General features: G+C 42.8%; 1 protein-coding gene across 1 annotated transcript in view; it reads left to right on the top strand.

Moving 5' to 3' along the window:
• Positions 1 to 27,492, top strand: part of CFAP47 (cilia and flagella associated protein 47) — a 730,879-nt gene that overhangs the window by 398,113 nt on the left and 305,274 nt on the right. Inside the window, exons 47-49 of the mRNA XM_068268343.1 lie at positions 9,329 to 9,525; positions 23,907 to 24,050; positions 25,511 to 25,684. Of these exons, the coding sequence (XP_068124444.1) occupies positions 9,329 to 9,525; positions 23,907 to 24,050; positions 25,511 to 25,684 (515 nt within the window). The remainder of the gene's footprint in view (positions 1 to 9,328; positions 9,526 to 23,906; positions 24,051 to 25,510; positions 25,685 to 27,492) is intronic.

Here is a 27,492-nt window from a genome sequence, read left to right as displayed (position 1 = left end):
ACGCATGTCTGTACCTGAAAAGTTTTCTGGTCACAGATCTGACTTCCGGAATTTTAGAAACAAAGTGTTATACTTTGAGTTAAGGCCTAATTCATCAGGAACCGTAGCACAGAGAGTGACCTTTATTAAGACTCTATTGTCAGGGGATTCCCAGACTTGGGCATATAGTCTTCTCACGGGGGATAAGGCCCTGACCTCGGTGGAGGAATTTTTTAAAGCGATGGCTATAATTTACGATGACCCGGACATTGCCTCTATCGATGAGCGGAAGCTCAAGTTGTTACGGCAGGGCAAAGGACCGGTACAAAACTATGCTGCGAAGTTTAGAAAGTGGGCAGTGTCAGCTAGATGGGTCTCATTTGCCCTTTTAGACTGTTTCTTATCAGGGTTGTCAGACGCGGTTTCTGATCTAATGTTGGGTCATCCTGAGCCCAAATCCATCAATGAGGCCATTTCATCGGCCATCAGAATTAATCGTCATCTACAACAGTGTTTCTCAACATTTTATTGGCATGTACCCCTTTTAAAAACCTGTACTCACCGAGTACCCCCTAGTATAGTAAACGTTATCACAAGTACCCCTTGACAAATATATATTTAATCGTAGTACATGATAATTGGTTTGAAACAATTTCCAAGCACTTACTATTGCTTTTAATTAACTAAAATACTTATTTGGTGTTGTTTAAATAAGATTTATCATTTTCTAAAACTCTAAATTGGTTATTCTTGGTTAAGTATATCAAGCCTGAGTACCCCCTGGAACCTTCAGAAGTACCCCCTGGGGTACGCGTACCACACGTTGAGAAACTCTGATCTACAATACCAAAGACAGACCCGGGGTAGGAACCATGTGAGATACTTGTCCTACGCAGCATCTTCTTCTGTTCCGTCTCCTTCTGCTTCACCTCCGCTGGAACCACTGCAAATTGGTTGGTCGAGATTGTCTCAGGTGGAACGGAGATGCAGAGAAACAGAGCAGCTCTGTCTATACTGTGCAGAGGGGGGTCATAGAGTGCAGAATTGTCCCAAGAAGTCGGGAAACGCTGCCGCCTAGGTGTAGTCGGAGGTAATACCCTAGGCGCGCAGTCATTACCTCTTGATGATAAACGTTTTCTTCTCCCTTGTACTATATGTTGGCAGGCTAAGACAGAGACTACTGAGGCCTTCATAGATTCTGGCTCAGCAGCTAATTTTATGGATTATGAATTTGCTAAGAAATTGGGGATTCCGATCTCCCCACTAAAACAACAGATTCAAGTCACTGCAGTGGATGATTCTCCCCTGCAGAGTAACCACCCTCTCTCCCAGACCCTGGACTTGGAGGTCACAACAGGGGTGTTGCATAAAGAAAGTTTACCATTTTTTGTGTTACAAATGGCAACCTCCACGATCATTCTTGGCATGCCATGGTTACAAATTCACTCGCCTCAGATCAATTGGGCTACGGGTCAGCTAACAAGCTGGTCTGCCTATTGCTATCATCATTGCCTAGCGAAAGTAACCTTTGGTAAAACCAAGATTCACATGGAGGGATTGCCAGATCAGTATTCAGAATTTGCGGAAGTGTTTTGTCCCAAGTCAGCAGATAAACTTCCTCCACACCGTCCTTTTGATTGCCCCATTGATCTCAGGTCTGGTTGTATGCCCCCTAGAGATCATCTCTATAATTTATCTGGGCCAGAGAAATTGGCCATGCAGGAATACATCCGAGAGAACTTAGCTAAAGGTTTTATACGCCCTTCTCGGTCCCCGGCAGGGGCAGGGTTCTTTTTTGTGAAAAAGGATGGAGGCCTCCGTCCATGCATTGATTATCGGGGCTTAAATAAAATTACAGTAAAAAATCGCTATCCTTTGCCTTTAATAGACGATTTATTTACTCAAGTCACCAATGCTAAGATTTTCTCGAAACTGGATTTAAGGGGTGCTTACAACCTTGTGCGGATCAGGGACGGTGATGAATGGAAGACGGCCTTTAACACGCCCGACGGGCACTACGAGTACCTGGGGATGCCCTTCTGGTTGTGTAATGCCCCGGCCGTCTTTCAAGAGCTGATTAATGAAGTCTTTAGAGAAGTATTGGGCAGATTCGTCTTAGTATATTTAGATGACATACTAATCTTCTCGCCCAACCTCTCTGAGCACAGAAAGCATGTTAAGTTTGTGTTACGGAAGTTGAGACAAAATAAGAGCAGTATTCCTTTACTGCCTATGGTCACTTGCTCAGCAGGTGCATTACTCAAAGTACTACTGTTACACCAAACACTCACATACCTATAGGTGTCCAGAGGTTAGCAATATATCTGTATTATCGGTGATTCTGCAGATCATCAATAATCAGGTATATATCTGCATTCTTGGTGATACTGCAGATCACCAATAATCAGATTCGATTTCACCTCTCTGTTTAGGTGTACTTTAACATTCACTAAAACCAGTCCTGATTTAAGAAAGTAACACATTTTTACAGCTCTGAAAATCTAAACTACTTTTTGTGTAACCATAAAGGACAACCTCAGATCTTTTCAGTGACCAAAAAGTACACTTTTGTTTTAGTACATTTTCTGTACTGGCTATATATAATATGTATGAACACCATGACCTCACCCCTACATTTCCTATTCTAAAGTTAAAAGGTACTCCGAGCACCTCATGGGCATGCCTTTAAGACACACGACTTCCAACAAAGTTGTGCTATGACCCCTCTGAAGGAGCCTCTTGCAATGGCCATGCGTGTCACTTCCTCTTCCTGCTTCATTCAGTGATGCACTTCTCTAACAGAGAAGATGAGGATGACCCGGAAAATATAACATAGCCAAGATGGCAGCCGCGATCTTTAAATTGATATCAAACGAAAACTTTTTGGTGTAGAACGGCGATTCAGGCATTGAATGACTGAAGAGAGCACAAGCTGCAGAAAGGTATGCATCTTTTAGTACTTTGCAGTACTGGTCGGAGTTTTTAAGAGGAACTCCAGTGAAAATAATATAATTTAAAAAAGTGCTTCATTTTTACAATAATTATGTATAAATGATTTAGTCAGTGTTTGCCCATTGTAAAATCTTTTAAATCCCTGATTTATATTCTGACATTTATCACATGGTGACATTTTTAATGCTGGCAAGTGATGTAGCTGCTGTATGCTGTTTTGGGAGTTGGAAACCGCTGTAAACAGCTATTTCCCACTAGAGTTGGGCCGAACGGTTCGCCGGCGAACGTGGTTCGCACGAACTTACGTGGTTCGCGTGCGGATGCCGCACGCGAACGTTTTGCGGAAGTTCGGTTCGCCCCATAATGCACCTGAGGGTCAACTTTGACCCTCTACATCACAGTCAGCAGGCCCAGTGTAGCCAATTAGGCTACACTAGCCCCTGGAGCCCCAACCCCCCTTATATAAGGCAGGCAGCGGCGGCCATTACGGCCACTCGTGTGCCTGCATTAGAGAGAGTAGGGCGAGCTGCTGTCTGTCTCTAGGGAAAGATTAGTTAGGCTTAGCTTTTCCTGGCTGCATACCTGTTCTGTTCAGTGAGCCCTCAGCCCACTGCATACCTGTACTGTGATCCTGCCACTGCATACCTGTTCAGTGATCCTGCCACTGCATACCTGTTCAGTGATCCTGCCAGTGCATACCTGTTCAGTGATCCTGCCACTGCATACCTGTTCAGTGATCCTGCCAGTGCATACCTGTTCAGTGATCCTGCCAGTGCATACCTGTTCAGTGATCCTGCCACTGCATACCTGTTCAGTGATCCTGCCAGTGCATACCTGTTCAGTGATCCTGCCACTGTATACCTGTTCTGTGAACCCGCCACTGTATACCTGTTCTGTTCAGTGGACCCGCCACTGTATACCTGTTTAGTGAACACGCCACTGCATACCTGTTGTGTTCAGTGAACCTGCCACTGCATACCTGTTGTGTTCAGTGAACCTGCCACTGCATATCTGTTCTGTGAACCCGCCACTGTATACCTGTTCTGTTCAGTGGACCCGCCACTGTATACCTGTTCAGTGAACCTGCCACTGTATACCTGTTCTATTCAGTGGACCCGCCACTGTATACCTGTTTAGTGAACACGCCACTGCATACCTGTTGTGTTCAGTGAACCTGCCACTGCATACCTGTTGTGTTCAGTGAACCTGCCACTGCATACCTGTTCTGTGAACCCGCCACTGTATACCTGTTCTGTTCAGTGGACCCGCCACTGTATACCTGTTTAGTGAACACGCCACTGCATACCTGTTGTGTTCAGTGAACCTGCCACTGCATACCTGTTCTGTGAACCCGCCACTGTATACCTGTTCTGTTCAGTGAACCCGCCACTGTATACCTGTACTGTTCAGTGAACCCACCGCATCAGTGCGCATACCTGTGCAGTTAAGTGAACCCACCTACCTACGTGAGTGCACGCAGTGTGATATACCACTCCGTGCATACCCGATATGGACAAAACAGGTAGAGGAAGAGGTAGTGCCAGAGGCAGAGGAAGGCCACCCGGCAGGTCTGCGCGAGGTCGTGTAAATGTAATTTCGTGTGGACCTGGCCCACAGTACAGTGCTCGGAAGAAGGCACGTCCCATCACGTCCCAAGTTTGTCAGGGCGTGGTTGAGTATTTAGCGACACAGAACACCTCATCTTGCTCAGCCACCAGCGCTACTACTAGCACCACTTCCGCTGCATTTGACACTTCGCAAGAATTATTTAGTGGTGGTGAAATCACTGATGCACAGCCATTGTTGTTACAGCCAGATGAATTTTCACCAGCTCATATGTCTGCGTTACGCGGCAACACTATGGATGTAACGTGTAAGGAGGATGAAGGACCTACACGTTTCGATTTTTCTGAGGCAAGCGAAGCTGGGCAGGATGATTACGATGATGACGATGATAGGGATCCTCTGTATGTTCCCAATAGAGGAGATGAAGAGGGGGACAGTTCAGAGGGGGAGTCAGAGAGTAGTAGGAGGAGAGAAGTTGCTGAAAGAAGCTGGGGCAGCTCTTCATCAGAAACAGCTGGTGGCAGTGTCCGGCACCATGTATCGCCACCTATGTACAGCCAGCCAACTTGCCCTTCAGCATCAGCTGCTGAGGTCCCCATAGTGCCCACATCCCAGGGTGGCTCAGCGGTGTGGAAATTTTTTTATGTGTGTGCCTCAGATCGGACCAAAGCCATCTGTTCGCTCTGCCAACAAAAATTGAGCCGTGGAAAGGCCAACACTCACGTAGGGACAAGTGCCTTACGAAGGCACCTGCAGAAAAGGCACAAACAGCAATGGGATGGCCACCTGAGCAAAAGCAGCAGCAGCACACAAAAGAAAAGTCACCCTCCTTCTCCTCTTCCTCCTTCAGGTGCATCATCTGCTTATGCCGCTTTCTCCCTTGCACCTTCACAGGCACCCTCCTCCACTCCGCCTCTGCCCTTGAGTGGTTCCTGCTCCTCTGCCCACAGCAGCAGTCAGGTGTCCGTGAAGGAAATGTTTGAGCGGAAGAAGCCACTTTTGGCCAGTCACCCCCTTGCCCGGCGTCTGACAGCTGGCGTGGCGGAACTGTTAGCTCGCCAGCTGTTACCATACCGGCTGGTGGACTCTGAGGCCTTCCGTAAATTTGTGGCCATCGGAACACCGCAGTGGAAGATGCCAGGCCGCACTTATTTTTCGAGAAAGGCCATACCCCAACTGCACCGTGAAGTTGAGAGGCAAGTGGTGTCATCTCTTGCGAAGAGCGTTGGGTCAAGGGTACACCTGACCACGGATGCCTGGTCTGCCAAGCACGGGCAGGGCCGCTACATTACCTACACAGCCCATTGGGTGAACCTGGTGGTGAACCATGGCAAGCAGGGCGCAGCGGACCAAATTGTGACACCTCCACGGCTTGCAGGCAGGCCTCCTGCCACCTCCTCTCCTCCTGCTACATGCTCTTTGCTGTCCTCCTCCTCCTTGGCTGAGTGGCAGTTCTCTCCAGCTACACAGCCCCAGCTCCGCAGGGCCTATGCTGCATGCCAGGTACGGCGGTGTCACGCCATCTTAGACATGGCTTGTCTCAAAGCGGAGAGTCACACTGGAGCAGCTCTCCTGGCTGCTCTTAAGAAACAGGTGGATGAGTGGCTGACCCCGCACCACCTGGAGATAGGCAACGTGGTGTGCGACAACGGCAGCAATCTGCTTGCCGCTTTGCATATGGGGAAGCTGACACACATACCCTGCATGGCACATGTCATGAATCTAGTTGTTCAAAGATTTGTGGCAAAGTACCCTGGCTTAGCGGATGTCCTGAAGCAGGCCAGGAAGTTCTGTGGGCATTTGAGGCGGTCTTACACAGCCATGGCACGATTTGCAGAAATTCAGCGGAAAAACAACATGCCGGTGAGACGCCTCATTTGCGATAGCCCCACTCGCTGGAATTCGACCCTGCTCATGTTCTCCCGCCTGCTAGAACAGAAGAAAGCCGTCACCCAGTACCTCTACAACTGGAGTAGAACAAAACAGTCTGGGAAGATGGGGATGTTCTGGCCCGACAACTGGACACTGATGAAAAATGCATGCAGGCTCATGCGGCCGTTTGAGGAGGTGACCAACCTGGTGAGCCGCAGTGAGGGCACCATCAGCGACTTAATTCCCTACGCTTACTTCTTGGAGCGTGCTGTGCGTAGAGTGGCGGATGAAGCTGCGAATGAGCGTGACCAGGAACCGTTACGGCAGGAACAGGCATGGGACCAATTTTCATCAGACCCAGCTGTTTCCTCAACACCTGCGGCAGCACAGAGGGGGGAGGAGGAGGAAGAAGAGAGGTCGTGTGCAGAAGACGAGTCAGACTCAGAGGATGATGAGCAAGGTGTTTCTTTGGGGGAGGAGGAGGAGGGGACAGCGGCAGGAGAACCACCGCAGCAGGCGTCGCAGGGGGCTTGTGCTGCTCAACCTTCCCGTGGTATTGTTCGCGGCTGGGGGGAGGAGGTTGACTTACGTGACGTCACTGAAGAAGAGCAAGAGGAGATGGAGGGTACTGGATCCGACTTTGTGCAGATGTCGTCTTTTATGCTGTCCTGCCTGTTGAGGGACCCCCGTAAAAAAAACCTCAAGGGGAATGAGCTGTACTGGGTGGCCACACTACTAGACCCTCGGTACAGGCACAAAGTGGCGGACCTGTTACCAACTCACCGGAAGGTGGAAAGGATGCAGCACATGCAGAACCAGCTGTCAACTATGCTTTACAATGCCTTTAAGGGTGATGTGACAGCAGAACGCCAGCAAGGTACCACTGCCACTAATCCTCCTCCCGTGTCCACGCAGTCAAAGACAGGACGCTCCAGCGATCTCATGGTGATGTCGGACATGCGGACGTTCTTTAGTCCAACGCCTCGCCGTAGCCCTTCCGGATCCACCCTCCACCAACGCCTCGACCGGCAGGTAGCCGACTACCTGGCCTTAAGTGTGGATGTAGACACTGCTGTGAACAGCGATGAGGAACCCTTGAACTACTGGGTGCGCAGGCTTGACCTGTGGCCAGAGCTGTCCCAATTTGCCATCCAACTTCTCTCCTGCCCTGCCGCAAGCGTCCTCTCAGAAAGGACCTTCAGCGCAGCTGGAGGCATTGTCACAGAGAAGAGAAGTCGCCTAAGTCACAAAAGTGTTAAGTACCTCACCTTTATCAAAATGAATGAGGCATGGATCCCGGAGGGCTGCTGCCCGCCCCAAGACTAAGTCAGTCCCCGCACACACAGCATCTCTGCCTGCACGCCGTGTGACTGGCTGCCTGGCCTGCCCCAAGAAGAATAAGTCGCTCCCAGTCCCTCCACACAGCATGTCTGCCTGCAGGCCGCTTCACTACCTTCTCCGCCACCACCAACAGGGTCCGGGACTCCAGGCGGATTGCTGAATTTTTTAGGCCGCTGCTAGCAGCGGCCGCTGTAATAATTTTTCGGGTGCATGTACATGACTGCCTAATTTTTCTGGCTGCACTGCAGGCAGCTGCAACAACAAAAGAAAAGGCATGTACATGCGCCCATTCCCCTTCATGATCATTACCTTGCCGTGGTGAAGGGGCTTGCGTATCACAATGAAGCAATGACCGGCGCCTAGATGAGTGTCTCGGGGGGCACACAAAAGATAATAAGGTCGTTGCTTCATTGTGGTCAGACCAAATTTGATCAGCTGGACAGTCACTGTTCTGTCATTCAGCTACATCAGCCAGGCCGGCGACCATATGGGCTGTAAAGCCACCAAAACCTGCACTCTCGCCATGGTGCGCACCAGTCCAGCACGGCCGTCACTACACAAACAGCTGTTTGCGGTGCGTTACACGGTGAGTTTGGTGTGTCAGTGTGAAGCAGTACCTTAATTACACTACCTGATTGATGTACACACATGCAAGATGTTTTAAAGCACTTTAGGCCTGTCATTTAGCATTCAATGTGATTTCTGCCCTTAAAACGCTGCTTTGCGTCAAATCCAGATTTTTCCCGGGGACTTTTGGCATCTATCCCACTCCGCCATGCCCCCCTCCAGGTGTTAGACTCCTTGAAACATCTTTTCCATCACTTTTGTGGCCAGCATAATTTTTTTTTTCAAAGTTCGCATCCCCATTGAAGTCTATTGCGGTTCGCGAACTTTAACGCGAACCGAACGTTCCGCGAAAGTTCGCGAACCCGGTTCGCGAACCTAAAATCGGAGGTTCGGCCTAACTCTATTTCCCACAAAGCAACAAGGTTCACAGACAGGAAACTGCCAGAAGTACCTCGGTACTCAGAGCTTCTTGTGGGAGGGGTTTCTCCACAATATTAGTCATACAGCGCCCCCTGATGGTCTGTTTGTAAAAAGGAATAGATTTCTCATGTAAAAGGGGGTATCAGCTACTGATTGGGATTAAGTTCAATTATTGGTCGGAGTTTCTTTTTAAAGGCATGCCCATGAGAGGTGCTTGGAGTCCTTTAAACAACTGAAGCTCTCCAGGTTAGTACACATATTGTGTACCCTTTCCAGTTCCATAATATCCTTCTTTTGAATAGGGTCAAGGTGTGATCTTGCTAATGCTTTGTATGAGGGCAGAGTTATCCCTCCATTCCACCTTTGTCTGGGGTTTCAAAAAATACCTTAAATACAGTGTTATAGCTATGCATTTATTGTAATTATATTTGCTGCAAGTGTAAACAGAAAACCATAAACCATGCTAAATTTACCAAGAGCATGCTGTGCCTCTTGCCTAAGTGTAGAAATATGAACAACCTATGTCATGTCAGAAAAGTGAGATAAATTGTGCATATTTCTTGCCACATTTGCAGTTAGTATTAAATTTGGATGAATAATATACCCTGTTTGTTTTACTCTTTTTCCATAGATAAAGAAAATGGAGTTTCATTTTCAGTGAAATTTGTCCCTGAAAAACCTGGCCGGTATCCCTGCAAGATTCTGCTTCGCTCTGCTCATGATGTGCGCGTTTATATGATTGAGTGTGTCGTCAATCCAAGCAGCTCAGAAACAGAGTTTGAATTTATTACCCCAGCCGGTGAAGCTCTCATACAAGATATTCCAATAGTAAGTTACACCACATGGCTTCATTATGTACAGTATCACAATATATCCTTCATAACCACTGGACTTGAATGTGTTGCAGCTGATAAAGCGTTTCATGTCAGAATATTTGATGTTTGGCTGTGAATTCCACTACATGTCATAAATTTGCTGCCACATCCTTAATAATGGTTTAACATCCTTATAGGAGAGTTGCATATAAACCATTGAGGCTTGTCATGCAAAAGATTCTTGCTACATGACACAGATGGTATGTGATGAAGGAATGGTGTAAATGAATTAATCATGGGAAATGGCAAACTATGAAAAGTAAATGTGTGATTGGGTTAGTAACTTTTAAGTGCACCTGTGCTTAGTTAAAATGGACGTGAACTCAGAACATCCTCGCTGCTCTAAAACATATGCAGCATAATAATCTTTAAAAGAAAAAAATTATTTGTTACAGCTGATACAAATCCTGCAATAAATCGGCAGTTTGTCTACTTCCTGCTTTCACGGAAGCAGACATATTGTTAACATCCTGTGTTTGTCAAGTACCTCTCTGCCGTGGCAGTCAGCTGACACAGCTGAGGGATCAAATGACAAATTGTGATTAGACACAGATGAGGGGGAATTAGACAAACTAAACTTTCTAAATACATACAGGGTGCGTTTTTCTTCTGTCCTGTGCAAGAGTTCAGGTCCACTTAATTATACTTAGGTGTGATTTTGAAAACCTCACTCACCCGAACTATGTTTTGTGTACTTTTAGCTTGCATGGGGAATAGTTAGAAACATGCCACTTTGGTATTACTGTCTGTGTGTTGATTAGGCATCACCGCCTGTCCATTGTGCTGCTAATGTGAGGAACAGGAAGTGGTTAATATTTTCCCAACAGTGGATCCAGACAGAAATAAAAACCTAGTAAAGGTTCTTCTCTTCCCTTGCTCGAACAAAAGTCCCCAAAACAAATTTCTTTGAATTGAGTTAGAGTTTAAAGGGAACCTGAAGTGAGAAGTACATGGAGGCTGCCATATTTATTTCCTGTTAAACAACACCAGTAGCACTGCTGAGCATTCTAGCATCAGTAGTGTCTGAATCACACTCTTGAAACAAGCATGCAGCTAATCTTGTCAAATCTGACAGAAATGTCAGAGACACCTGATCTGCTGCATGCTTGTTCAGGGACTATGGCTAAAAGTATTGGAGGCAGAGGATCAACAGAATAGCCAGGCAACTGTTATTACGTAAAAGGAAATAAATATGGCATCCTCCATATCCCTCTTGCTTTCAGGTTCCTTTAGGCTACTTGCACACCAAGACGTTGCGTTAGGTGCTACGTTAAGGTCGCATAACGTGCACCTAACACAACGTATGGTGCTGCAAGAGCCGACGGTAGAGTGAGCCGCGTTAGGCGGCTCGATTCCTATAATGTCTCCCAGAGTGGCGCTGATTGGCCAGCGGGTCCACGTGATGCGGAGCGAGACACTCCGCATCACGTGGTCCCGCCGGCCAATCAGCGGCCGCCAGTGCAGTGAATATTAAGTAGCCATGTGCGTGGCTACTGTAGCTGGCTCTCCCCGCCTCCTCTCCGCCCCCCACTGCGCATGTGCAAACAGTCTAACGCGGCTATAGCCGCTCCAACGCTGTAGCATGCTGCACTTTGCGGAGAACGTGCAGCGTTACATGTAACGCAACGTGGGCTGTGTGAACAGCCCACTTGTGTTACATTGCTGTGCGTTGGGGGAGCGTTACAGGCGCACTAACGTGCGCCTGTAACGTCTTGGTGTGTAAGCAGCCTTAAGGTAGCCATACAGAGTAAACTATGTGAAAGAATTGACAACACTGTACATTCACAATTGTGTGATGTATGGCTACCTTTAGATAGCATAAATGGTTGTGGCGTAATGTGTAACCTGTTTTGGATAGTTGTAGGAAATACTTAAAGGAGTTATCAGGCATTCCTTATAAAAATAAGGGCTACTTACTCGGGGCTTCTTCCAGCCCCAAGCTCCCAGGACGTCCCTCGCCACAGCTCTGCCCGCAGCCGTTCGCCCGCTCTGCCTCCGGGTCCGCGGTGATGTCAGGCTGACCTAGAGGTTGGCCTGCACTGCGCCTGCGCGAGCGGTGCTGTCAATCACCGCTACGTGGACCGAAGCTTACTGCGCAGGCGCAGTGTGCAGTACAATCCGGTCTACGTGATGGTGATTGACAGCACCGCTCGCGCAGGCGCACAGGTCGGCCTGACGTCATCACCGCGGACCCGGAGGCAGAGCGGGCGAACGGCTGCGGGGAGAGCTGTGGCGAGGGACGTGCTGGGAGCTTGGGGCTGGATGAAGCCCTGGCTAAGTAGCCCTTATTTTGATAAGGAATGCTTGATAACTCCTTTAAGACCTCCATCATGTGAAAACACAAGCAGTGTGGGGGAAAAAAACAAGGAGCTCATCATGGTGAAGTATGTCTGATATAAATAAAGACAATGGCCTCAATTCACTAAGCTTATCTCCTGTCTTTAACCTCCCTGGCGGTTAATTTTTTTTTTTCAAATGATGTAAAGCTACCAGAGTGGTAGCTACATGAAACACCACTAGAGGGCGCATGTGGCCCTCTAGTCCGATCGCCGCCAGCAGCAATAGCAAACAGGGGAACGCGTATATAACGCATTCCCCTGTTTGGCTTCTCCTGTCGCCATGGCGACGATCGGCATGACGTCATGGACGTCAGCCGACGTCCTGACGTCAGGCGCACTCGATCCAGCCTATAGCGCTGCCCGGAACTCATTGGTCCGGGCAGCGCAGGGCTCTGACGGGGGGGGGCCCTCTTCTGCCGCTGCGTGCGGGCGATCGCCACAGAGCGGCGGCGATCAAGCTGTGTGCGCAGCTAGCAAAGTGCTAGCTGCGCGCACAGCACTTTACATGATGAAAATCGCCCCACCAGGGGCTGAGATCTCTCCCTGTGCGGCATAGCCCGAGCTCAGCTCGGGCTTACCGCCAGGGAGGTTAATAACGTTTCTAGAGTTGTCACCATGGTGATAAGGCATGTAGTATTCAGGAAACATTTTACCTCAGGCAAACCTAAAGTTAACTCTTTTGTCTTTAAATTAACATTTCAATTCTTATAATAACTACAGAATTAGACAGGCGGTTAATTAACTGCATAGGAAAATAACTACACAGTAGGGTAACTTAAGGTATGAAGAGATAAGATAACTCTCTCACTGTGTGGTGGTACGTTTTATTTTGCCTTACTATCTCCAGCAAGATCTTAGTGAATTGAGGCCAATTTAATATTCATAACATAGTCATGAGGTTTAGGCTGCTGGAATTCTAGGCAACCACTATTTATTTATTTAGTATTTAGTATTTATATAGCGCTGGTATCTTCCGCAGCGCTATACAGAGTATATTGTCTTGCCACTAACTGTCCCGCAGAGGTGCTCACAATATCACTATGTTCCCTATATGCACCGTGGGGTTGTCATGAAAAGTAATTTCGTTGTGTTACACAATGACAATAAAGTGAATTGAAATGAATTGAATTGAAGTGAATTGAATCTAATCCCTGCCATAGTCTATGTATGTATTGTGTAGTGTATGTATCGTAGTCTAGGGTCAATTGTTAGGGGGAAGCCAATTAATTTATCTGTATGTTTTTGGGATATGGGAGGAAACCAGAGTGCCCAGAGGAAACACATCCATACATGGAGAGAACATACCGACTCCTTGAGGATGTTGACCGGGCTAGGATTCAAACCGTGAATTCAGCGCTGCAAGGCGAGAGTGCTATCCGCTATGCCACCCTGCTGCCACTATATGAACTTCCCTTAAATATTTTGGTCTCAGTAAGATTGCTCACTTGTGGAGTTGCACCTAAGTAGGTGCTTGATGTGCTTTTCTTCAACAAATTTAGACCAGACAGTACTGGTGCAACAGACAACAAACTTTCAGGAGGCGCCCACTCAATAAACTAATTAAACTATTTAGAAATTGGGAGGAGAATTACACTTAGGGCTCGTTCACATCTAGTCAATGCAGATGGCTGTGTGATCGGAACGCAGCGCATACGATCGCACGCCATCTGCACCGCTGCCCGCTGCGCTGCTGATCCCATCCATTGACAATGATGGGATCAGCTCTGCGGTGCGGGCAAAATGCAGGCAGCAGTACGCAAGCGCTTCCCAGCGCACCATACTGCTGCGCAGCGCAGTAAATGTGAACGGTAGAAGGGCAGTCTATGCCCTTCTGCCGTTCCTGCGTTTCCGCACATCATACGCGCTTCCATATCTGCACGGAAGCGCGTATTATGTGAATGAGGCCTTACTGTCCAAAATGGAGATAAAAAGAGTTATGTGATTTAGAATGTTATCAAGGTCACACCAGGAAGTACTTGTACATTTTCTCTGCTGCATTCAGACACATGAGCCCATATGCAGTTAACTTTTTCTCCTGCGTTTATCCCACAATAGGTAATATTTCCACACTTTGTTAATAAAATTCCCTTTAAACTACCAGTTAGCAAGAAAGTACTCTGGTGGAGATAAGTCACCCAGCAAGCCTGGACTGAAAGGTTTTCTAATAATAAGTGTTTAGGGTTTGATACCCTCACATGGACCACATCAGATCATACTCTGTGTAGTTTGACTTCTTAACCCATCAGCAGCCACATACAGCAAAACTGTATGTGAATTATTCCAAATGCCTTCTTTTCTAAGAAGGCACAATTATGTTTAGCAATAGTAATTTGTTGAGTATTTTTTTTCCTTCCCCTTAGCAAATGAATATGGGACCGTCTGCTTTTTTAGGTTTGAGATGATCATTATTTGATAGATGTGGATTCTGTCTTCTCCAGAATTGTTATGCTAGGTTTTTACAGTTACGGTTAGTTTTAAATGTTTTAAACTCACAAATACATATAAAAATGCACACTATTATTTTATTGTTTTTAATATTAAGAATACATTTTTCAATTAAATCTGACTATCAATCACATCCTACTGAATAGGACACAGCCTGAGTGGGAACAAACGCTTTTAGGGCTCGTTTCCACTATCGCGAATCTGCATGCGTCCAACGCATGCAGATCCACACATGTAATACAAGTGGATGGGCCTGTTTCCACTGTAGAGTTGTTGAGGTGCGTTTTTTTCAGCGTGAAAAAAACGCACAAAAGAGCCAACGATTTCGCCTGCGTCGGGAATCCGTGCGAATCGCCGCTAATGTATTTAATAGTAAAAACGCATGCGTTTGTTACATGCGTTTTTACCCGCGATTTCGCGTGCGATTTCGCACCTTTTTCAATTTTATTTAGCCCTGGCAGTGTCATGGTTAATTTCGCATGGCACCCTGCCATGCGAAATCGCATGCGAAATCGCGGGTAAAAACGCATGTGGAAACGCATCCGCATGCGTTTTTACAAGCGTCGGAATGCGGCAGAAATCGCGTCGCAACAGTGGAAACAAGCCCTTAAACTTTTATTGGGTGTCCCAAATCTCTTAACACAGCAAAGGGCTGGCAGAATGAAATACAGTCAAGATTTTGGCTTTTTTTTCGCACAGTCGTGACCTACTTTTTAACCATTAAACTGCAAAAAACATGTGGGACACATCAATGGCAGTGAAAGGTTTAAAAAAAGAAAAGGCATAGTGCAGTTTCCTGTCCCAGACAGCTGGTACTGTGCTATATTTGTGCCAAGTAAAATACCCTAGTGAAAGCGAGGTGTAGCGCAGCATCCATGAATATTTTAGGGTACTAATTACAAAACATTGTGCTCAACTGTCTGACGTCCTATTTCTTGTGAAAATGATGCTCATCCTTAATCACCTTCAGGGGCGTAGCAATAGGGGGTGCAGAGGTAGCGACCGCATCGGGGCCCTTGGGCCAGAGGGGCCCCGAAGGGCCCTCCCTCAACTACAGTATTAGCTCTCTATTGGTCCTGTGGGCCTAATAATCACTTCTATAGATACTTTGAATAGTGGTAACCATTAACAAACTGTCCCCCATCCTCTTCTTGCACCTCTGACACTGTAGTTGCCATTGGCAGGGTTTGGTGCGCCGTAGCAATTGTTATGTATAGAGTCCTTGGGGGGGCCCCATTGTAAAACTTGCATCGGGGCCCACAGCTCCTTAGCTACGCCACTGATCACCTTGGTTCAACTTTACCTTGAATTTTCTCCATTCATTTTATAGTCTATACTTATGTTTCAGCACCTTTCTTCACAGCTGACAGCAGCGCACAGCCGTTTTACGTCCTTGGTATTTATTAATTATGGTATTTTTTTGGTTCATTTCTCTTATGATCCAACTATACTGTGCTGTTTGTCTACTTGTATGAACATTTGTGTCAGACCCAAAGCAAGTTTAATGAACTGAAAGCAGCTTAATGATCTTAGTTATCATTTTGCTGTAAAATGCAGTTTATGCTGGAATGTGACTTTCATGGTTTCATTTATAATTCTCACAGATCATAAATATTATTACAGTCTATTAAGTTAAACGCATTAAACTGCATACAGTGAGAACACAGCCTGTCTACCCTTGTTTCCTTTGTTGTTTGAAATACTGCTGCAGTGGACAAGATGTTTTCCTCCTAAAAATCCACAGCAAGCTGTATTTTAATGGCAACATCTTGGGCCTGATTTACGAACACATCTCTAGAACTCTGGTGGAGATAAGTCACCCAGCGAGCCTGGACTGAAAGGTTTTCTAATAATAAGTGTTTAGGGTTTGATACCCTCACATGGACCACATCAGATCATACTCTGTGTAGTTTGACTTCTTAACCCATCAGCAGCCACATACAGCAAAACTGTATGTGCGCTGCAGGACGTTTTTTTTTTCTTTTGCTGCTACTCTGGATCTGGAAGTGTGCCTTCCCCAGCCTTGCAGGGTATGCAGGATAGCGCAGGAAGCTGTCATATTTACCTGTTGTGGGCGGCTGGATGGCGTCTCCTCCCCTACCAGCGGTGGTGGAAGAGGCGTGCTGGAAGAGTCTCTTGCTTTACCCCTCCTCCACCATCGGGCAGCGCTGGAAATAGGATGCCAGGAGTGCAGCGCCGCAGGTGGATGAAGAGGAGGTACTGATCCAGCAGCTCGGAACAGGTAAATATAAAGAACCTCCTGCGCTGCTTTGCATAGCTGCATTAGGCAGCTTAACGGCATATGCCTTTAGGAGAAGCCCTGACATGCATTATCTATCTCGAGATAATATGTGCAGGGCTGCGAATAGGTTAAAACAGAAGGTGTTTGCAATCATATTGGAAATCGTTGAGAGGTTTGGGAGTTTGTGGCCGAGTTTGCTCACAGTATCCACAGCAAGAGGTTTACTAGTCCAGATATCTTCTATTGGTCAAGGAGAGAAGCAAGGTGGATCCCTTCTGGTATCCTATGAGAGCATGGACTTCAACAATCCCTCATAGAAAAAAAAACAATCAACATATATAGCATATAGTGAAGTCCTGTTTATTTCTTATGTCTGCATATAACAAAACTGTTTCCTCCAGTGTCTTGTGCCAGCAACCATGTGAAAAAAAACAAACTCCACCACACTAGGTAAACAAATTCGCTCACCAGATTTTATGGCTGACCAACCACAGACAGCTCAAATCGCTCATATATGCACCATACATTTGCATATTGTACAGCGCTTTGTATTCCCATTTTATTATTTTTGTATATAAATATGTGGTTAAAATTTGCCTTGGTTGTTGATAAAAAAAAAATCTAAATTACCTAGGGTAATTTAACCGTAACAATTCCAGTAGGTCCATAAACAGTCCTCAATCCACCAATTGCTGTGGCTTTAATACAGATGAAACATTCAGCTCTAAAGCAGTTATAAAACCATATTTGTTTCATACTACTATGGCCATTCGCTTCTCTTCAAACACTTTTCTTCTTCCTCCCATGTTCCACTATGGAAAGCAGGAGAAAAGAATAAGGTAATTCTACAACTGTTTCATGTGTGGTCAGAAAGCATAACTGCAAAGTACAAAAAAAATGACCATACAAAAAATAACATAAACATAGGAATGTGTTCTTTTTGTTTGTTGTTAAAGAAGTTTCTCATCTGGCATTTGAAGACCCCACATCTGCCTTAATTTATTCATCTCTTAGAACACAGACAAAGAAGGTTTCACTCTGAATTGTGGACTTATGGGTTATGAATCCCTCAATGGAGCCCAAGTGTAACTTAACAATCTTTACTATATCATCACTTATTGGCCCATATGCAATTCACTTTTTCACCTGTGTTTTCTCCTAGGAGATAATTTTTCATCTTCGATTTAAAATAACTTTCCAGCACTTTTCAACTAAAAAAGTACATGAAAAAAGTACTATCCAAATTATTCTGAGTTTTTGCTTGCTTTCTGGTGGCTTAAAGGGCATTTTATTGACAAGTTGTGAAAATATCACCTAGGAGAAAACTCAGGAGAAAAAATTAATTGTGTATGGGCCATTGCATTATAAGTGGTAATAAAGAAGATCTGGTCCCTTTTCCTATCTTTATTCAAGAAACACAGCTCAAGTCTTTAATAATGACAAATGGACCTTATTCAATTCTAATTTTCTCTCAAGTTTTCTTCTAGGTGATATTTTTCTCCTAAGTTTTCTACTAGGAGATAATTTTTCATCTTCTGTTTAAAATAGCTTTTCAGCACTCCACAATTATAAGAAGTACAAAAAAGTAGGTGAAAAAGTACTAACAAAATTATTCTGAGTACTTTCTTACTTGATGGTGGTTTAAAAGGCTTTTTTATTGACAAGTTGTGAAAATATCACCAAGGAGAAAACCCAGGAGATAAAGTTAATTGCATATGGGCCAATGGCCCGTATGCAATTCACCTTTTCACCTGAGTTTTCTCCTAGGAGATCATTTTTAATCTTTGATTTAAAATAACTTTTCAGCAATTTTCAACTAAAAAAGTACCAAAAAGTAGGTGAAAAAGTACTATCAAAATTATTTTGAGTATTTTATTGCTTTCTGGTGGCTTAAAAAGCATTTTATCGACAAGTTTAAAATTATCACCTAGGAGAAAACTCAGGCGAAAAAGTGAATTGCGTATGGGCCAATGTCTCTACATTTACAGTGTTCACATAGAATTGCACTATTGAACACTGGAAGCATCATCAATTGAATTATGGTTATAAGTATGGATATTGTCAATGCTTGCCTGATCTATTTCTGGTCTAATGTGCATTCTATTTTAGGAGATTATGACAATTAAAAAAATATGTTTTTGACTTATGTTTTGAGAAATGTTCAGAACTACTGTACTTTTCTTGTTAAATCAATAAATTGATAGGTTAAAAATAAGATGTCAAATGATGCTGGATCAAATAATATACTTCTTGATCTACTCAAGATGGACTAAAAAGACCATACCTAAATCCCATTCATAGGATCTATAAGGAAGAGAATATGCCATGCCAGCAGAGTGACAAATGAGTCATCATTAAAACAGCAAAAAGGAAATAAAATGGATTGTACACTTTGATGGGAATGACTCTTCTTTCTGTGCCAAGAAAGCTCTTCTCTGGGGTCATTCTAAATTGCATTAGGACCCAGTTGAAAAGAGAACTTGGAGAGCTCAAACAAGGTTTCAAAAACAGTAAATAGAAGAATGGATATTTTACTTTTACTGACTTTGAAAAAGCATTTGGATTTGCAAATAGAGATGAGATATAGCGATGTCTAAGAAAATAGTATCCCCATGAGGATCATAAATATCATTCAAGAATCGCATGATGTCTTTGAATGTTAAAGAGAACCTGATCTGAAAATAAAAAGTTAAAATAACCATACACAGGTCATACTTACCTCCTGTGTAGTCTACTTCTCAATGTCTTTCTCCTCTGCTGAATCCTATTTGTGCACTGTGACCAATGGATTTCTCGGTCCTCCATTTTAAAAATGGCCATTACCCCACAACAGCTTTCTGATCAGCACACTGTTAAACTGTAATATTGCCCACCTGAGCCATAGGGAAACATGGACATTACCTTGCACATTCAGTTGTAACTGACAGCTGCTAATATATAACTGACAGAAACTGGTATATTTCAGTTCTGACAAAATATTGTCAGAACTGGAAGGGATCACTGTAATAAGAAAATGGTGAGCTTCTGAGAGGAACTGACGGTGAGGTTAGTATGTAATATCTCGTTTAAAGTGCTGCGCTTATCCCTCACTACAGTCACATTCATATATGAATACAATGTCTTAATGTGGTGGATCACTCCACTTTCAGATTACCAATCTGCACAAGTTCACTTATTTTTATATAGTAGTGCGATCACTTCCTCCAAAGACACATTGCCATCCCCAGGCTGTGCTGCAGAAAAACACCTTAAAGACAAAGAAGACAAATATAGTGTAACCTGTTTTTATCCCATTATATCACCTTGAAGTGACAGACAATCATCCAAGCATAGGGTGTGAGAACATAGAAGAGGTCCACCACCTGCGGGCTCAGGCGCTCCTCCCCCCCCCCCCCCTTTTTGTCCCTGCTCACCAAATGTACGTTTAAATCAACGTTTGAATTCTGCCACCAAGGCACTTCCGCATGGACTTATCTGTAAGCAAACTACGAAGAGCGGACTATGTGTAAAACCACCTTTAATACTTAGATTAAAATCAAGTAATGCCCGTACATGTTGAAAATCAAATACAGCATTGTATATCACCATCCCTCTGGTCGAGCAGGATTTCAGCATCTGGCGTCATATTATATTATATTCATTTGCAGCTACGTCATGTGTTTATTTTAAATAATTTTCCTCGCAGTGCGGTAAGCTGTGTTATAAGAGTTTATAACTCAGTTCCGCAACATCCCACTGTGAATAAAGCCTGAATGATAAACTTTAAGATTGGAGTTTGCAGATAACATTGGATTGATGGCACATTGAGTGTTTCTGAGGTATGCAAGATAAAGTAAGGATTAGAGCAAAATGCATCTTTTGTTGACTGAAAGATTGATTGCCAGACAAGATAGATGAGAATAAATGTAAATATACAGGTCCCAACCTTATGTGCTGGGTACACGATACGTTTTTCCGCTCGATTCAGAGTGCGATTTTCTTATCTTCTTCTCATTTTTTCTTCTCTTTTTCCATTCACTTCTATGAGAAATTGAGTGCAGAATCGAGCGGAAGGAATATCGGACATGTCGGGAATTATCTATCGATTCATCTGTGGATGGTGCTGGTCCGCTAATCCTTTACATTGCTAATCGAATAGTGTGATATCCAAAACAGGAGGAGTTCAAGGTTTTTAGGCTAGGATGAACAAAACAACCAGAGCATTTGGTCACTTGGATGTAACATAGAAAAAAAGAAACATCTCCAAAAACATGAAGATTATACTTGTCCTCAACACTTATCTAAAACTTGACCTATATGCATGTAAAACATGACAGATTACCAAGATCATAAGCTCCCAATTATAGACATTGATCAATTGATGTCTCGACTCTTATTATGTATTATAAATAGCCATATATTAAAATACAGAATTATGCCATCTGAAATGATCTCTAGCAATTGTAAGTTTGTAGGTTTAGCCATCATTATAATGTTAAGGCATATTGGGGCAGAGGGAAATTTATGATTGCATTCAATTTAACAAAATGCAGTCATTACCAAAAATACTGGCACGCTTGCATTTATGTCACAACGCGCACTACAACTGCCAGAGAATTGTTTGCAACTTCGTTGCTTTGGTGTTGCCATGTTTATTTCTTTTGTTGGCACTCGAAGAACCTACAAAAGCAGAGAAAGTCATTTTAAACAAAAGATGGAAAATTATCTCCTAGGAGAAAACTTTGGCAAAAATTCAACTGGATTGGGCCCAAAGGCTCTTATTCAATTCAAATTTTCTCCTAGGTGATAATTTCACTCCTTATCAATAAAATGCCCTTTAAGGCACCAGCAAGTAAAAAAATAAAAAAAAAAAGCCTCAGAATAATCTACGTTTTCAGTTGCAGAGTGCTAAAAGTTATTTTAAACAGAAGATGGAAAAACATCTACTAGGAGAAAACGTAGGAGAAAAAAGGTGAATTTAATAGGGTCCAAAACATCAAAATGACATGGACAAAATTATCAGCACCTTATCAACATTATACAAAATCATTGTATTTCATGTATGTAATGCTCTTTTAATTTGTAATTCAACTCACCTGTAGACATTGACAGGTGCTGGCAATATGGAAATTCCCCTTTGCAACCAGTTAAAATGGCTATCAACAATCCCAAGACGATAAGTCCATCTCCAGCATCCACTGTGCCCAACATTGCAAAGAAATTTACCACCCATGACACTGTAGCTAATCTCTCTGAACATGGGCAAAAGAGAAAGATTGATGTGATTGGTTTGAATGGTGGATAAAGAACCACAATAAATGTCCAAACAAATTTCAAGTGGTCTAAGCCTGATATCAAAGGTCTTACAGCCAGTACAATGACTTAAAACATAATGTAGAAAGCACCGAAATATGGTTTAAGACAAAACAATGCAGATTTCTAAAGTGGTCAGCAATGTGTCCAGATCTGAATCTCATAGCATAGAGCATCTGTGAAGAGATCTAAAAACAGCAGTTAGGAGAAGGAACTGTTCAAAGGAACCCGAGGTGTGTGACCTATGGAAGCTGACATATTTATTTCCTTTTAAATAATACCAGTTCCCTAGCAGTCCTACTGATATTTCTGGTAAGTAGGGTCTAAATCACACACCTGAAACAAGGATGCGCCTAATCTTGTCAGATTTGTCATAGACATCTCATCTGTATGCTTGTTCAGGGTCTATGGCTGAAAGTATTAGAGGCAGAGGATCAGCAGGACAGCCATGCAATGTCCATATGCTTTTTACCTTGGGTTCCCTTTAAAATCTAAGCAACATGGAACATCTAGCAAAGGAGAAGTGATCCAAAATTCCAGTAGAAGGATTTAAAAGACTCATTGGTTGTTACGGAAAGCAATTAAATCAGTTATTTCAAAGGGTTTGCTACCAAGTATTAATTTGAGGGTGCCAATCATTTTTTCCATGAAAAACTTTTTGAAGTTTTATGTTGAATGTCTCACATTTTTGACACATTTTTTGTGTACAATAAAATAAATACATGTGTAATTACAAAAGCATTTGTAATTGCAAAGATTTTCTTGGAGAGGTATTGCGTTTTCTGACATACCGGTAAATGCAAGGGTGGCAATCTTTTGACCATGACTGTATATTCATTTAGCTATTCAAAATTACAAAGATCTTATTTATGGTATGTGCCTATGGCTGTTTTCTGAAAATTCATTCAAATGGCATTCCTTTTGAGTTTGTATAATTATGTCATTTCCATTTAATAATGTTTTACTTGCATTGGTATAGCGTTTGATTTCCATTTGAATAACGTTTCTTCTTATCTATCCAGCTACTCAGTGCACTCAGCACAATCATAAACTGATTTCAAATACAGGAAAACAGAACAAGCTTCATTTAGAAAAAAATATCTCAAAGAATATGCTAATCAAAAATAAAACAAAGATTAATACTGATCCTTACCATGTCATTCAGAATTTAAACTCTGCATTTAAGATCTATCTAAAGTGCTTTAGACTGCAGATTAAATGCAAAAAAAACAACAACAACCATGTACTCAAGCCCTTGGCTTGCTTCCACTAGCCAAGTTTTGATCCAACATTTTTCACGGATGTATGCGTGAACCATCCCTCAGACTGTGGGAATCTCCCGCCAACTTCACTTACAAACTCCTATGGGCACAATCAGCTTTATGCCTACAACAGGTAATCTGTGGGTTTCTTCACTTTAGACCAAGCTTCATTTTCCCCTGAATGATGTTACAAAAACATGACTTGCTTTTCACACACAAACTGGTATTGCTCTAGAACAGGGCTGTCCAACTCCAGTCATCAAGGCCTGAGGTCCTCACACATTTTTGGCACTGCTCAAAATAATTGATGGGACTGAATCAGGAAAGGTGTGGTTCATCACATAGAACACTGTTCTCCATCCTAAACACTGGCATGAATACAGCCCTTGAAGACTGGAGTTGGACATCCCTGCACTAGAAGATACAATGCATTGACAATCTCTATGAAACATATAGCATCACATAGCTAGCATATTTTCCTGCTGATTCTTATAACATGTATATATATATTAGAAGATAATGAGGATTGCAAAATGTGAATTGTTTCAAACTCTTTAGAAACACTAGCAAGGCTGTATTTCCTATTAGAGTGGAGCTAATGGAGATCAGTAGATGTGTTCTACATCATTAGCTAAATGTAAAGTAATTAAAATATCTCTGGTTTTGGCGTTATAATAATCATTATAAATATCTGTTTTAAGTGTGCATCCAGAGTGCTTTTTAAAATGAAGAATATTCATTTCCTTGTTTATAGAGTAACATGACTCGGCAAGACTGGAAGTTAAGAGCCATTCTACAAGGCGATCAATTCTATGGGCAGCCATTCATGCATATCCCAGCTGGGGAAACGATGCAATACTCTTTGATGTTCAAACCTATCACTAAATGCTTCAGCAAAGTAAGTACTTTAAGTGGCATATTATTGCAGTTTTATGTGTGCTTTATAGTCAGTACCATTATCTCTTTTCTCTTTCTTTTATGATTGATTTTCCAGCAATAAAATTTGTGGCAGTCCTTTACTCCATAACTGTCATGTGCAAGTGGTCTGCTGCATCTTAGAAAATATGTCTTTGCCATTTTTAAAACTGAACTCTAGATGCAAAACTTCAGCAGCTCCCCCATGATTTAGATATGTACAGATATTGTATTTCCTGGTCATGTGATTAAATGAAAAGGGTTGCCTACTTCCCCACTGATCAAAAAGTGCTTTGTTTGCTCATATTCAGCCATGCTGAGTGAGCTCTGCTCTGTATTTGTGCATGCCCCCGGAGCTGAGATTTATTTCCAGGAATCAGCATTTTAAAACATCAAATAGATGTTAAAGACATTTGTATTGCTGCATGACTTCCAGCTTTATTAAACAGTAGTACCAATAAATATTATTTCATGGCTGAATAGTAGGTTACTTTTCAGCTGGTAGTAGTTCATTGTATTTTTATTTCTTGTTGAATGACAGGTAACTACGTTTAACATTCTAAAACTGCCATCTGGCAAATATCTGTTGGCTTATGGTTGATCTATATAATGGTAAATTAAACTAAGGGTACATGACCACAAATAAAGTCTTAAAACATTGTGAAATATGAAAATAGACTTTCCTTTTCATGGCCTGTTCTTAAATTGTATCTTTAGTGACAGGTTAAATGATGAGATAGACATGTCTATGTACAGTGCCAAGCATATAAATAACTAGGCTGTGTTTCTTTTTTTTATTTTTCTGCTTGAAAGAGTTAACCATTCAGGTATGCAACTGACAGTTTCTCTCCAGTCGGATTATAGTATAACCCTTACTAATGAGGAATTATAGCCATAAAACTATTTCCTGGCAAAGAACAGAATTTGCCTGCAGGGTGTAGATTAAAAAAGGTCAATAGTTTATAAATTTTAGCTCTCGGAAACATGGAAAGACTGTGCCATTGAGCAGAGAGAAAACAATAAATCTATTTTTTTAAGTTTTTAAACATGTCTATTTCAATCACCCTTGTCCAGAACCAGTTAATTAAGATAGGGATGTGGAATAAAGGTAACGAGGAGGTATGATCCTTTGAAAACAATCAGAATCGCCAGTGAGTGCCCTGCTGCTACAATAGTAATATGAATTTCACCTGTTGCTTTGAACAAACCTTATCATTATCCTTACCTCTTCTTTTGTATAATGATCAAAAAACAATATATGTCTTTGGGACCTTTGGAAGATATAAATTTTGTAAAATTACTAAGATGCTAGTTAAAATTCTGAAAACCAAGGAAGTATGATAATTATTTTATTGTCTAACATATTCATTGTTTTTAAGGAGAGTTTTGGAAGTTAAACTATAACTTTGCAGCCAAAAGCTTAATACCTTCCCATTTTAACAGGGCAAGCTAACGCTTCAGAATGAAACAGATGGTACTGAACATATATTTGGCCTCAAAGGCATTGGCCAAGAACCCCTGGCGCTTGATCATATTGTGATAGATTGCCAAGTGAGACAAATTACACAGAAGGTCCTTATGGTGCCCAATTATACGAACGACAGATTGACATTCAAGGTAAGCATTAGAATGTGTCCAGTATCTGATGAACAAGTGCAACAGTTTGTATGCTACCGTTATTTGAATTAATGTTAATTACTTTGTGTTTATGTGTGTTGGGTTCTTTTATGAAGTTTGTAGTTTTCTTTTTAATGTGCTTACCTTGTAGTGTATGTATTCTGCACATGGCTGTTCTAAATGATCTACTTGGCACACCAAATAAGCTAAGCGCATATGGATGTTGGTGAAACTAAGGATGGTGCCATCCATAATAGTAAAAGTCCAATAACTATGCTATCAGCACATCCCTTCTTTTGCAAAGGACACAAAATGGCAATGCCACACAGGTTCCACTTCTTCTGGGCACTGTGACATGTAAACAGCTCATGGTGTGCTGGCACTATGATAATTAAACATGTATGCACTTATACTATAAAAATTGTTCTGATGAATGTACTGAACAATTCACAGGACAAAAGATTGTTCAAGGTTCAAACAGAAAATGTTCAGGTTTTTATGTACACTGCTTTTCAGAGCCCATGCAAATTAAATTACCAACCCAAACAGATATAAACAATGCCCAAGAACCTTATTGTACCTTATTGCATACTACAAATTACTGGCCTTTGTGTCTGTTTTCAAACCTGCTCAGATCATCTTGCTGGGAGTGTCCTTGATTACTTCCCACAGCCTTTATTCCACCCAAGTGGGTGTTGTAGATTTGGTGAGGTGCAAGTCCATTTTATTCTCTACCCTCTGTTCAAGGGCCATATGTAAACCAAAGCACCTTCCTTTGAGGTAAATCCAGAAAGCGGAGAAGGAAAAGGGACTTTCTCTTTCAGCAGCTGTTGAAGCTGTAGAGTAAAGCATAGGACATAACTGCGGCACTTCTTCTAAAATGATTACAGCATCTTCGTGTAACAAATGCATACATTCAAGCCTATTATATTGAAACCTTTTTAGTATCATTTCTGGCATAGGAAATGGCAGCCATTTTTAGGGCTGAACAAGCAGCATTGGTATCACATCTGGTGCCAGTCAACTTTTGGTGAATTATGTGGAGAAAATGTATGAATTCACAGGGCAGGAGCTTGGTTTTATTCCTCCCTTACACCTGTACATAATAATATGTACTGATAAACTGTTACCAGCTGTCCTAGAGCAAGCTTTTTCCAGGGAGGCTGTAATGGTGTCAATATATACTGTTACAGAGCTACTGTCTCCATTCCATGTAAACATTGTGTGTGTGGTAGGCTATCAGAAAGCTTCCAAGCTGTAACTGCTTTTATAGTCAGATGCAATAGAAGTGTTATTCTGAATTATTATAGTAAGGACATGTTTGGCAAGATGTTTTTGTTACCATGTTAACAAGAGAAGGTTAGGTTGTGTGATATTTGAGATTAAATTGCACACAACATTGTGTATAGCGGGTACAAGCCTGGAGAGCAGTGCTGAGACTGGTTGTTAGGAAAGGTGGTGATGTTGACACAATGCTTTTCAAACTGCTGGTATTTGTATTGCAGCATCGCCCGTAACATACTGATGAAGGGCTGATGCAAGAAGGGATTCCGTATACATAAATACATCCAGCATTAGTATGACTCTAAGCTAAATTTTACCGGTCTTTCCAACACTTTGACATTGGCAGGAGGGAGTAGCAGGATAACTAAAACAGTCTGCAGCTTTAGTAGAAGTCTAAGTGCTTTTGTGAAATTCATTTTAAAATGCACATGCAAGGGAAGAGTTTTCTTAACTTTATGCTGCAGAGCCATTTGGCTCAAATCACCGTTTTCAGTGTGGCAGCTTTGCTGGTGTCAAGTGAAACT

The sequence above is a fragment of the Hyperolius riggenbachi genome, chromosome 2 (genome assembly GCF_040937935.1).
Source record: "Hyperolius riggenbachi isolate aHypRig1 chromosome 2, aHypRig1.pri, whole genome shotgun sequence".
Classification (NCBI taxonomy): Eukaryota; Metazoa; Chordata; class Amphibia; order Anura; family Hyperoliidae; genus Hyperolius; species Hyperolius riggenbachi.
The sequence above is the reverse complement of the archived record's forward strand: the minus strand, read 5'-3'. Positions and strand labels throughout refer to the sequence as shown.